This window comes from Macaca nemestrina, chromosome X, assembly GCF_043159975.1.
Source record: "Macaca nemestrina isolate mMacNem1 chromosome X, mMacNem.hap1, whole genome shotgun sequence".
Taxonomy (NCBI): domain Eukaryota; kingdom Metazoa; phylum Chordata; class Mammalia; order Primates; family Cercopithecidae; genus Macaca; species Macaca nemestrina.
The window spans coordinates 13,666,953-13,679,480 of NC_092145.1; the positions used below are offsets into that span (position 1 = coordinate 13,666,953).

Genomic DNA, 12,528 nt, shown 5'->3' on the forward strand with positions numbered 1-12,528 from the left:
AGGTTGCTGTCTGGACAGAAGAGCGAGAGAGTATAGGCCCTAGGAGGCCCAATCCCACTGTGGGTGGATGCGATTCTCCCTCCCTTCCACCTTGAAGGTCTCAGGGATGGGAGGGGCTTATTTGGAGATGGAAGACTCAGATGGCCAGGGGCAGGCAGCCCAGGCAGTTTCAGGAGTCCAGGCACAGCCCCTAGGAAGGTTGGAATGGAATGCCCATGGATGGTAGTGCCCCTCCCCTGTCCCTGTGCCTGCGGCCAGCTCTAGAGGACATCAAGCTTGCCAGATGTACAACTTTCTGACTTCCATTTTAGGAGTCAGCCAGAGAAAAAGATTTCTCTGAGGAGGGCAGCTTCAGTTGAGCAGAGGGAGGAACCCCAGGGCGGGCCACTTAATGAGAAGAGAACTCTGTGGAAAGACAGTGATTTCCCATCACGAAGCACCCGGCACTCCCCACCTACTATCAGTTTCCGAGTCTGGGGCTCTGCCTGCCATCTGTGCCCCGAGATGCTCTCTCACATCTTCCTACAGGTTCCCAGGGAACAAACCCCTTATAAAGACAGGTGACCTGTCAGGCCCTAGAACACCACCTTAAGAGAAGAAGAGCTGTAAGTCGGCCTTTGTCAGCCATCATGGGTGAGTTTCTCAACTGAGGCCACTCACACTGTCCCTCCCTCCCTCAGGCCTCTGGGATCCCATGCTCCCCATCCCTGCTTAAAGGATGCTACTTCTGAAAAACAGTCAGCACAGCTCTCTTCCCAAGCCTTCCCCACCTCAACTTTGAGCAAGACTTCCAGAACCCAGTTCTGATACAGGTCTTGGTAGATGCACAGGATTCCACAGATGAGGAGGAGGAAGCCTCCTCCATTTCCTCTTCCTCTTGCCACTTTTTATTCCCCTCCTGCTCTTCCTGCTCTTCCTCCTCCTCATCCTCTATTCTGGTTCTGGATGCTCCAGAGGATGAGGACATGCCTGCTGCTGGGTTTCCAATTCTTCCCGAGTGCTCCCAGGATTCCTCTTCATGATGCTCTCCAGAGACCTCTGAGCTCCTGCTCTTTCTCCCCTTTGTGAGGCCCATTGGATGAGGAGTCCAGCAGGCAAAAAGTGGAAGATACACCTACATGGCGTGCCTTGTCAGACAGTGAATCCTTGCTCACATGTGCACTGGATGAAAAGGTGGCTGAGTTGGTGCAGTTGCTTCTCCTCAAATATCAAATAAAAGAGCCTGTCACAAGGGATGAGATGCTGACAACTGTCATCAAGAAGTATAAGGACTGCTTTCCTATGATCTTTGGGAAAGCTCCTAAGTTCATTGAGCTAATGATTGGCATTGCCCTGACTGAGATGGACCCCAACAACCACTCCTATGTCTTTGAAAACACAGTAGAATTCAGCGACCAAGAGAATCTGAGTGATGGCCAGGGAATGTCCAAGAACCACCTCCTAATTCGTATTCTGAGTGTGGTCTTCATAAAGGGCAGCTGTGCCTCTGAGGACGTCATTTGGGAAGCACTGAATTCGATAGGGTGTATGCTGGGAGGGAGGCCTTCATTTATAGGAAGCCCAGGGAGCTCCTCACTGTAGATTGGGTGCAGAGAAAGTACCTGGAGCACCGGGAGGTGCCTAAGAACTCTCCTCCACATTATGAATTATTGTGAGGTCTAAGAGCCAATTCAAAATCAGAAAGAGGAAAGTCCTAGAGTTTTTAGGCAAGCTCGACAGTACCATTGCTAATTCCTTTCCATCCTGGTACATGGATGCTTTGAAAGATGTGGAAGGCAGAGCCCAGGCTGTAATTGACACCACAGATGATGCTACTTCCATGGCCAGTGCAAGCCCCAGTATCATGTCCACCAACTTCTGTCCTGAGTCAAGTCTGAGGCTGATTCCCCCTCTGTGTTTGAAGAGGCAGGGGAGGGCGAGAGTGGAGCTGGAGGGACTACAGTGTTCTTTGTATTCCTGTTTCATATGAGTGACCTAAAATTTAACATTTTGTGTGTGGGGGCGGGGGCAGTATTTTTCAAATGCTTCCCCTTTTGGTTGGCTGAATTCACGTCAGAATCTTAATTCATGAAAATCGTCACACATGTACTGCTGTTTATCTGGTTTAAGAGTAAGGATTTGATATTTTGTAAGGAAAAAAATGAAAACCTTGTGTCTTATGATCTGGAACAGTAGAATGTGGTGTTGGGATTGGATTGGAATTTTCTTTGAAATGTGAAAGAACTCGGTATTTAAATCGTGGAACAAAATAAAAGATTGTTAATTTTTGACATTCCTCATTCTCCTTATTCTGTTCTTGAAAATTGAAGCTATATATCTGGATTTGTTTGGCTTATTCAAGAAATATCCAAATTTAATCTTAATAAAAGCATCAATGACTCCTTTACTTGCTGAACAATATTTCAGCATTTGTTTATGGAAGGCACTGTTAGTAGCGGGGATACTATCAAAACAAGATTTATTCCCACCCATAACACGGTAAAGTCTAGGTTCAGAAGCCATATCAGGAAGGGGAAGATTTTCTCTATGATCTAAAGAATGAGTTTCAACAGTGGGGACATGAGACTTTAGATGGGGCCTTCAAGTGAAAAGGCTCTGAGCTAAGGCAGTTTTGGGCTTCAGGAAACTGCAGGTGCTTCTGTGAGAGCTGATTGTTATGAAGCCAGGTGGTGGCAGGGCCCAGACTCTCAGAAGGTGAGAGAAAAGCCTGGAATGGAAAACTACTTGAGCAGATGGCTCTGGGTGGAGGATGAAGCAGAGAGGAGTCTCCACATGGGGAAGTCATGGAAGGTGTCCTGTGGCTCTGTCACTGGGGAGCGTGAACACAGTGCAAGGACTAGGTGATTGATATCCCTCATCTGCAAGGGTTTCCTGAGAAATGTGGTGAGAACTCCTTGATGTGGTGCTCAGAAGCCTCCAGGCTGACACTCATTTGCCAGGCCTGGGAGACCAGAGCCCATTCCATTGACAGGACTTTTAGTTAGGCTATTTTGAATGTAATGTGGACGAGTCTAAGTAAGATCTACATTTTTAGTGAAGCATAAATAAAACAATTCATTTGGATGGGTGAGCAATGGGGAAGGTGAAAAGGAGTTTGTCCTTGACTCAAAATATGATCTTTCAGTTGCATTCCAGCTGCAGACATCTGGCCTTACCCAAATTATACGATATATCCTTTCAGAAACACAATGTGCTGAGTTGTATTTGTGAAGCTGAATTGTTGGTTGAGTTCTTCTTCCATGATTTATTCAGCTACATATTTTCCCAGATTTTTGCATAACAAAAAGGAGAGGTGAGGTTTTCAAAAAAGGCAGTGGTACTTTGGGCTTATAATCATATTTGATATCAACTGCCAATTATTAAGTTCCAGTGTATTTCAGACCCTGTGCCACATGCTTTACTCACATTCCATATATTCCTGCAATTCTACAAGACAGAACTTATCCAACCCATTTTACACATGGAGAACCCGAGGCTCATAGTGCTTGATAACTTCCCCAAGATCACTTGGCTAGAATGCGACAGGGCTGGTACTTGAACCCTGGTATGAATTCATCTAGGCCCACGCTGTTCCCACTGCCCCCAGCCTGAGGGAGGCCTTCTGCCTATTATGTCATTTCTCTTCACACTTCTCAATATCTCTGAGGTGACCTGAAGATGACCCTGTGGCTAAGATATTAGGTTAAGCCTAAAGAAGGAAAGTGACACTGACAATGAAATACAATTCAGGACCTGTTGTGGCCTTTCTTTACTTAAAGTCCTCCTGTTGTGAGGCCTGGGTGTCTTGAGAGCTGACTCTGTCCAAGTGTCAGCAGTTGTGTTCAGTCCCAGCTCTTTCCCACATTCTAGGACCCTTGTTTTGACCTTCTCTGCGTGCTCCCTTGTCTAATTCTGGAACCTGGTCCACTGATCAGCTTGTCACTAAGGGTTCTTCTTGTGAAGGCTGTGGCCTGCTCCCAGGGCTGTGGCCTGGAGTCAACTGCCCGTCCCCTGCCATAGACCATTCCTACTCTCTGCAGACGTTCCCAGATTGTTCTATCCCTCACCCTGGATGGCAACAGCTCTTTGATATAAATGTGCATTTTGGACAGTGATGTTTCAATACCCATAATGGGAATCTTCAACACACTCTCAAAGAATTCCCAAATAAGCTGGTGAGTAGAATCTTATTTGCCACACAATATACTGGTTTTAGGGATGGAATCATCCTGAAATTTGATATTAGGAGTAGGATTTTAAAAAGATATATTATTTGAAAGAGGCCACTGAACACATACACAGAGGAATGAATTTTCATAGGTGATCCAAAACCAAAGCTTGCCCATAAACTTTGTAGACGAGAAAAGGCTACAGAAATCACTTTGTAAATGAACAACTACAAGAGGCTTAATTTCTAAAAAACAAAACTACCACAAAAGACTGAAGTTAACCCATGATGTGAACAAGGGTTCCTTGGCGGACATGCTAGCTCTGATGTAAAAAGAAAGCAGTAGTGCACTATCCTTCCCCTGTCTCTTGTCTGTGTAGCTTCACCACAGGGAATTCCTGGTTTGCAGTGTGTCACAGGCACCTGTGCAACTGTAGGAACGGTCAGTCATTGGAAGGTAGCAGAGGTTCACAGGGTATGTTATTTAGCATACATCAAAAGAATGAGAAAATTCTCAGCCTAAGGAGATTTTATAGGTTATTAAAATGAAGTGCAGGCTGGGCATGCTGGCTCACGTCTGTAATCCCAGCATTTTGGGAGGCCGAGGCAGGTGCATCACCTGAGGTCAGGGGTTTGAGACCAGCCTGGCCTATATGGTGAAACCCCATCTCTACTAAAAATACAAAAAAAAAAAAAAATAGCCAGGTGTGGTGGCGGCCACCTGTAATCCCAGCTAGTCAGGAGGCTGAGATAGGAGTATCACTTGAACCTGGGAGGCCGAGGTTGCAGTGAACCAAGATGGTGCCACTGCATTCCAGCCTGGGTGACAAGAGTGAGACTCTGTCCACCCCCCTCTCCAAAAAAAAAATTTAAAAATGACAGTGCAGAAAATTGCCATTGAGGAAAAAAGGTGGAGCCCTCCCTGCCAAGAGTTAATAATTGTGTTAAAACTAGATGTAATACTGTATTTGAAATCGCAGTTTCCTAATAGGATCTGAAAATAGTTGGGAGAGTTCATGGCAATGTTTGCCTTCCCAGAAACTCTTCGAAGAAATGAATATTGTCATAGATGTTCATAGGTGCTTATTATTGAGCAATGTAATGGTTTATGGGAAAGACTACAAGTGCCCACTTCTATCATGTCTGCCTCTCTTTCCTGGGTGGCGTATTTGTATTTACGGAGAAGCCAGTGAGACAATCCCGTGCTTTCTTTTCATTCACTTCAGCATACTATAGGTTGTGATGTGGAGCTCAAAGCTGGAAGCAGCCTCGATTCCTGGATCATGCGAGAGCCGAGACCCATCATGTATTTGTTTATTATCCCATAACAAAATACCACAGGCTGGGTGGCTTAAACAACAGAAATTTATTGTCTCACGTTTCCGGAGGCTGAAAATCCAAGATCAAGATGTTGGCTGATTTGATGTATCCTGTGGCTTTGTTCTGTGGCTTGTAAATGGCTCTGCCTTCTGACTGAATTCTCACGTGGTTAGTGCTTGGTATGTGTGTCTGTGTCCTAATTTCCACTTCTTATAAAGACATTAGTTATATTGAATAAGGTCCTACACATATGACCGTATTGAACCTTAATAGCCTCTTCAAAGGTTCTATGTCAAAATATCCAAGGTTCAAGACCTCGGATACAGGAATTTGGGGCAGGGGCACAATTCAGTCCATAGCACCCAACCAACTCAAATCAGAATTGATGTGCATCAAAGCAACCTTGTTGTGTAAAGCCATTCAAATTTCAGGGATATTTTTTCTGTTCCATCAGCTTGCTGTTACTTTATGTGACAACGGCACTGCTCCTTTTCCTGTTCTTAGGCTTATTTCATTATTTTACTTAAAAGAAAATAGTGCTTTGTCAGGTTTGTCAAAAACAAGAAATAGGGAAAGGATTCCCTATTTAATAAATGGTGCTGGGATAATTGGCTAGCCATAAGTAGAAAGCTGAAACTGGATCCTTTCCTTGCTCCTTATACAAAAATTAACTCAAGATGGATTAGAGACTTAAATGTTAGACCTAATATCATAAAAACCCTAAAAGAAAACCTAGGTAATACCATTCAGGACATAGGCATGGGCTAGGACTTCATGTCTAAAACACCAAAAGCAATGACAACAAAAGCCAGAATTGACAAATGGGATCTAATTAAACTAAAGAGCTTCTGCACAGCAAAAGAAACTACCGTCAGAGTGAACACACAACCTACAGAATGGGAGAAAATTTTTGCAATCTACTCATCTGACAAAGGGCTAATATCCAGAACTTACAAAGAACTCAAACAAATTTAAAAGAAAAAAACAAACATCCCCATCAAAAAAGTGGGCAAAGGATATGAACAGACACTTCTCAAAACAAGACATTCATACAGCCAACAGACACATGAAAAAATACTCATCATCACTTGCCATCAGAGAAATGCAAATCAAAACCACAATGAGATACCATCTCACACCAGTTAGAATGGCAATCATTAAAAAATCGGGAAACAACAGGTGCTGGAGAGGATGTGGAGAAACAGGAACACTTTTACACCGTTGGTGGGACTGTAAACTAGTTCAACCATTTTGGAAAACAGTGTGGCGATTCCTCCAGGATCTAGAACTAGAAATACCATTTGACCCAGCCATCCCATTACTGGGGATATACCCAAAGGATTATAAGTCATGCTGCTATAAAGTCACATGCACACTTATGTTCATTGCGGCACTATTCACAATAGCAAAGACTTGGAATCAACCCAAATGTCCATCAGTGACAGACTGGATTAAGAAAATGTGGCACATATACACCATGGAATACTATGCAGCCATAAAAAAGGATGAGTTCGTGCCCTTTGTAGGGACATGGATGCAGCTGGAAACCATCATTCTCAGCAAACTATTGCAAGAACAGAAAACCAAACACCGCATGTTCTCACTCATAGGTGGGAATCGAACAGTGAGATCACTTGCACACAGGACGGGGAACATCACACAGCGGGGCCTATTGTGGGGAGGCGGGAGGAGGGAGGGATAGCATTAGGAGATATACCTAATGTAAATGACGAGTTAATGGGTGCAGCACACCAACATGGCACATGTATACATATGTAACAAACCTGCACGTTGTGCACATGTACCCTAGAACTTAAAGCATAATAATAAATAAAAAAGAAAAAAAAAAAGAAAATAGTGCATGTGTTCTTGTTGTAAAAAATCTAAAAATACATATCAATCACAATTTTCCCCTTTACAAAGTTTCTCTAAAATTCAGCCTCCTACTCAGAAGTTACTACAATTAACGATGTGGTTTGTAAAAATTAATAGCTGATTTCAGGCTTTTATACACATAGATGTGCATATATATATATATATATATATATATATATATATATATATAAACACTATACGTCTATACATGGGAAATGATACACATATAGATCTGCCACTTGCCTTTACCACTATTCTAAATTTATCTGCCTCCTCGCCAAAATCCTATGTTAACCTCAAAATGTGGCATTATTTGGAAACAGGATCATTTTAGGGGCAATCCATTTAACAAAAGGTTATTAATAAAGGTCTTAATCTGATATCACTGAAGTGCTTATTAAAGGGGAAATTTGGACACAGAGATACGTAGAGAGACATGATAATGTGAACAGACACAGGGTGAAGACATCCATCTATCTACAAGGCATGGAAAGAGGCCTGGAAAACACCCTTCCTTCATAGTCCCAAAAGGAACCAACCCTGCAAACACCTTGCTCTTGGACTGCCAGAATCCAAAACGGCGAGACAGGAAGTCTCTGTTTGTATCACCCAGCTTGTGGTAGTGTGCTATGGCGTCCTAACAAACCAAAATACTTGTTTATCACAATGGATGCAGAAACTTTCCATGAAAACACATATAGATTTATGTTACTTTTGTAGTAACTCCCTAGAATTCTAATTGATTTCTGTGAAATAACAAATTGAACGAATCTTCTCCTGATGAACATATATTCATTTTTCCTTTGTGGCTGTAATTAATAGAACTACAATCAACAACTTTGAACATAAATTCTTGGGCAAATCCATGTCATTTCTTATATGAAAGTCATATGAATGTGGAAACTGAGTCAAAATAAACAGCGCATGAATATTTTCTATTTTTTTAACATGTTGCTGACTTATTTCCCAAAATGTTTCAGCAATTAATTTTCTCCAAAATAAATGTATATGAATACCTTATATTTTCACACACATACTTTAGCAATCTTTTGAATTTTGGTCAAACTTATGAGTGCAATCTTTATGTGACCTCGGGTTTGGTCACCTAACTATTTTAGATGCAACACCAAAAGTACCAACCATCTATGAAAAAAGAGATAAGTTGAATTTCATTAAAATTGCCAAATTCTATTCTGCCAAACATATTGCGAAGAGAATGAAAAACAAGCCAGAGATAGGGATAGAAGATTTGTGAAACCAGTATCTGACAGAAGACATACATTAAAATATACACTAAAGTCTTAAGATCCAACTGTAAGAAAACAAAAAGTCTGATTTCAAATGAGCAAAAAAAAAAAAAAAAAAAAAAAAAAATCTGAACAGGCACCTCACCACAGAATATATATGAACGGCAAGTAAACATATGAGAAGATTTTTAACACTATATGTCATTAAGAAATTGCAAATTAAGGCCGAGTGCTTTGGCTCACGCCTGTAATCCCAGCACTTTGGGAGTCTGAGGCAGGCAAATCACGAGGTCAGGAGATCGAGACCATCCTGGCTAACACGATAAAACCCTGTCTCTACTAAAAATAGAAAAAATCAGCCAGGTGTGGTGGTACATGCCTGTGGTCCCAGTTACTTGGGAGGCTGATGCAGGAGAATCGCTTGAACCCAGGAGGTGGAGGTTGCAGTGAACTGATGTTGGACCACTGCAGTCCAGCCTGGGCAACAGAGTGAGACACTGCCTCAAAAAAAAAAAAAAAAAAAAAAAAAGAAAGAAAGAAATTGTAAATGAGAACAACCAGGGGATAGTACTAGATACTCACGAGAATGGCTGAAATCCACTGGACTGAAACAACAAATTCTGACATGTATGTGGAGCATCAGAACTTTCCGTCATTGTTAGTGGAGTGGTATAGACATAGAGGAATCCTGAAAGCATCTTGCTAAGTGAAAAAAGAAAATATAAAAATGGTGCATAATTGATGATTCCAACCATATTCTGGAACAGGTAACTGTGGATACAATGAAAAGTTCTGTAGTTTCTGGGGCCTCAGAGTGGGTAGAAGTTGGAGGGAGATAGATGAATAGGTGAAGCCACAGGAGATTTGGGATGAGGAAACAATTCTGTATGTTACTGTAAGGGTGAATACTTATCATTATACATTAACCAAAACCGACAGCATGTGCAACACTAAAACTGAGTCTTGATGTAAACTGTGGACTTTAATTAATGATGTAGCAATACAGGTCAATCTTTCTGAGCAAATGTGAAAACTTATTACAAAATGTAAATAATAGGAGTTGCTGTGTCTGTGTGTGCGATTGCAGCAAATGTGCAACATTATTACAAAATGTATATAATGGGAGTTGCTTTGTGTGTAGGGGGGCTCATATAGGGGGTGGGGGAGTGGAGGTATGCTGGAACTCTGTATTTCTTATTAAGTTTGCTCTCTGAATTTTCTGATCAGCAATACCCTAAAAACATCTATTAGTTTTAAAAAGACGCCAATGATTTGAACAGACACCTCACAAAAGAGAATATACCAATTGCTAAGAGGCATGTGAAAAGATGATCAAATTCATTTGCCATTAGGGAAAAGGAAAGGAAAACCAGAAAGTATTCCACTGCACACTTATTAGAATGACTCAAATCCAAAAATCTTAAAATACCAAACGTAATAGAGGATATGGACCGACAGGGATTCTCATTCCTTGCTGGTTAAAATGAAAAATCATACACCCACTCTTTTAGAAGTGAATATTGCATGAACCTATTCATATGACATTCTGGAAAAGTTACAACTCTAGGAACTATTAATAAAAAGAGAGCATAGTTTCTACCGGCTTGGAAGAAGTGTAGAGATTGACTTTACAGGGGAATTGTAGGCTGATGGAACTGGTCAGTATGATACTTGGGTGGTACCTACAGGACTCTATGCATTTGTTACAATGCATATAACTTTACATAATAGTTAAATCTGATGTGTGTAATCTTAGATAATTAACCATGGTTCAGAATTTTTAAAAAATTATGGGCTGCTGAAAAGACAATGGATTTTACAGGGATAAAGAAAACAAATAAAGGAAGCAACAATAAAGAAACTGTTGCCATAGTCTAGGGAAGAGATGATGTTAGTTTCACCCAAAGCGGTAGTAACAGACTGACTTAAGTAGATGGATTTGGAATGAACTTTAGTAGTTGAGGGAACAGAAGATGCTGTTGCATTAGATGGGGGTTAAGATAAAGAAATGGAGGCATCCAGCACACACACACACACACAAAACCTTGCTACCTTTCCTATTAACAAAAATGAAATTGAGCCATGATTTGGTTCTTATGGTTTATTGTTAGAATTCATGTGTGTTTTATAACCTGTCTGATACACAGGTAAATGGTACTTCTTCCTCAAACGATGGGAATGCCCTCCACTCCCCCAACCCCGTGATCAACAAATCTACATTCATGGCAACTATGGTAAACCTTCACTGGCAGAGGCAGCATGTTCCCTGAAGGCTGAAACTAAAGTGAGGAAAAGGAACTGAAGGTGAGTCATTTGGGGTATGTTTGGAGAAGGGTTGTGTTCACTCCTTTAAAAAGCTCCCTGACACTGTCCCACTGATTCAAATCCCAAGATCATCAGTCCCTCTCTCTTCTGGACAGAAGAATTCCTCCCAATACCAGGAGGTAAAAGGATGGGCTGCCATTTTCTTTTCACCTTCCATAAGAAGTGCTCTCTTCTTGGGACCTCAGAAGAAAAGCTCCATGAGGATAATTCCCAAGGACATGGGGGCCAGAGCTGCAATTTACCCACCAGTTCCCTCCCAGGCTGGGAGAAGAGCTTCCTTGTCTGTGGGTTTCCACCTTGAGCGCTGAGGTTTGATCCACCAATCCTGGCTATGAGCAGAGGCCCACTGCCCCTGGGACACTGAGCCAGAGCTGAAGAGGGAAGTCAGCTCATGAACGGCTGAGTTGATGCTGGTCATAGTGGGTGGAGAGAACCCCAACCCTCACTGAATTCTCTGGTAAAGCCACACGTCAACCTCGTTTGGAATCTCAGGGCTCCCGAATCCTTCTGAGGGTCCTGTCAGGAGTAAGAGCAGCTGGAATTCCTTTCATGTGGACCTCCAATCCATATGGAGAGGGTCTTAGGCCACTACTCCAATCACATTTGGGCAAGCTGGCACTGGCTCTAAGGCGATAAACTGTTTGTGGACCTTGTCAGGTTTCTGTCATCAACACAACATCCCCTGTTCATGACTTTCTGGAATAGAACTGCTTGTGTTATATTTCTTGGATCCCCCGAGTTCCAGAGGCCAGCAGAAGGACTGGTCTGATAGGAAGGGGAATAAATCCATCATTGTTCCAGGTAGCTTTCCTCCAGCCATTGTTGAGTTCTAAGTCCTACTCTGAGAAAGCAAAAGGCTCATGAAAGTAGCCAAACCTTCTATAGGTTGAGACAAGGGGGTGGAAGGAGCTGCCATTTCCTCCCTTCCCGTTTGACTTATATTATCTTGCTTCCTTCTGTTACTGACAGAATCAATGTCCCCAGCCTCTTTCAATCCTTTCACCTCTATCCTAACTGATGCTCTAATATATTTTTACCGCTGACTCCAAAAAAAAAAAAAAAAAATCTAAACAAAGACTTATTTATTATTCTATATATGTCCGTGTGTATTTTAAGTTGTTTTTTTGTTTGTTTTTTTTGTAGTACAGGATTTTTAAAGTAGGCTTTGAATCTCCTAGCAACAGTTTTGTGTTTGGTGTGAAGAAGGGTGCCACTTAAATTAGGGTTTTTATATGCATACTCAGTTGTTCCACTGACATCTACTGCAACAAGACTGCTCCATGCTCTGAAGCTGTAATTTTGTTTTTTAATCAGTTAAGAACGTGCACAGCTTTCTGCTTTTGTTTTTCAGGACTGTCCATTCAGTTTCATTGGTCTATTGACCAACCCCTGCACCTAAATCTCAAACTCTTCATTGCATTCGCTTCTTTGTAATTCTTACTATCGAGTAGACTAATTACTGTTTTTCAAGAGTGTATTGACTATGCTTGACCATATGCATGTCTTTATATTTAGAATCAGGTGACTCATACATGTCCAAAGCCATTTGCTCATTTTGGTTTGGGATTGCAATTAATCTATATTTTCCTTTTTTTTTCCTGGAAGAACTAACAT

At 41.8% G+C, this 12,528-nt stretch overlaps 1 protein-coding gene across 1 annotated transcript; it reads left to right on the plus strand.

Moving 5' to 3' along the window:
• Positions 1–215: 215 nt before the first annotated feature.
• LOC105485099 (melanoma-associated antigen C3-like) lies at positions 216–1,969 on the plus strand. The gene is made up of 3 exons (XM_071088521.1): positions 216–285; positions 1,070–1,523; positions 1,666–1,969. Exons 1-3 carry the CDS (start codon positions 216–218, stop codon positions 1,967–1,969), a joined length of 828 nt encoding a protein of 275 aa, XP_070944622.1.
• The last annotated feature ends 10,559 nt before the right edge of the window (positions 1,970–12,528 follow it).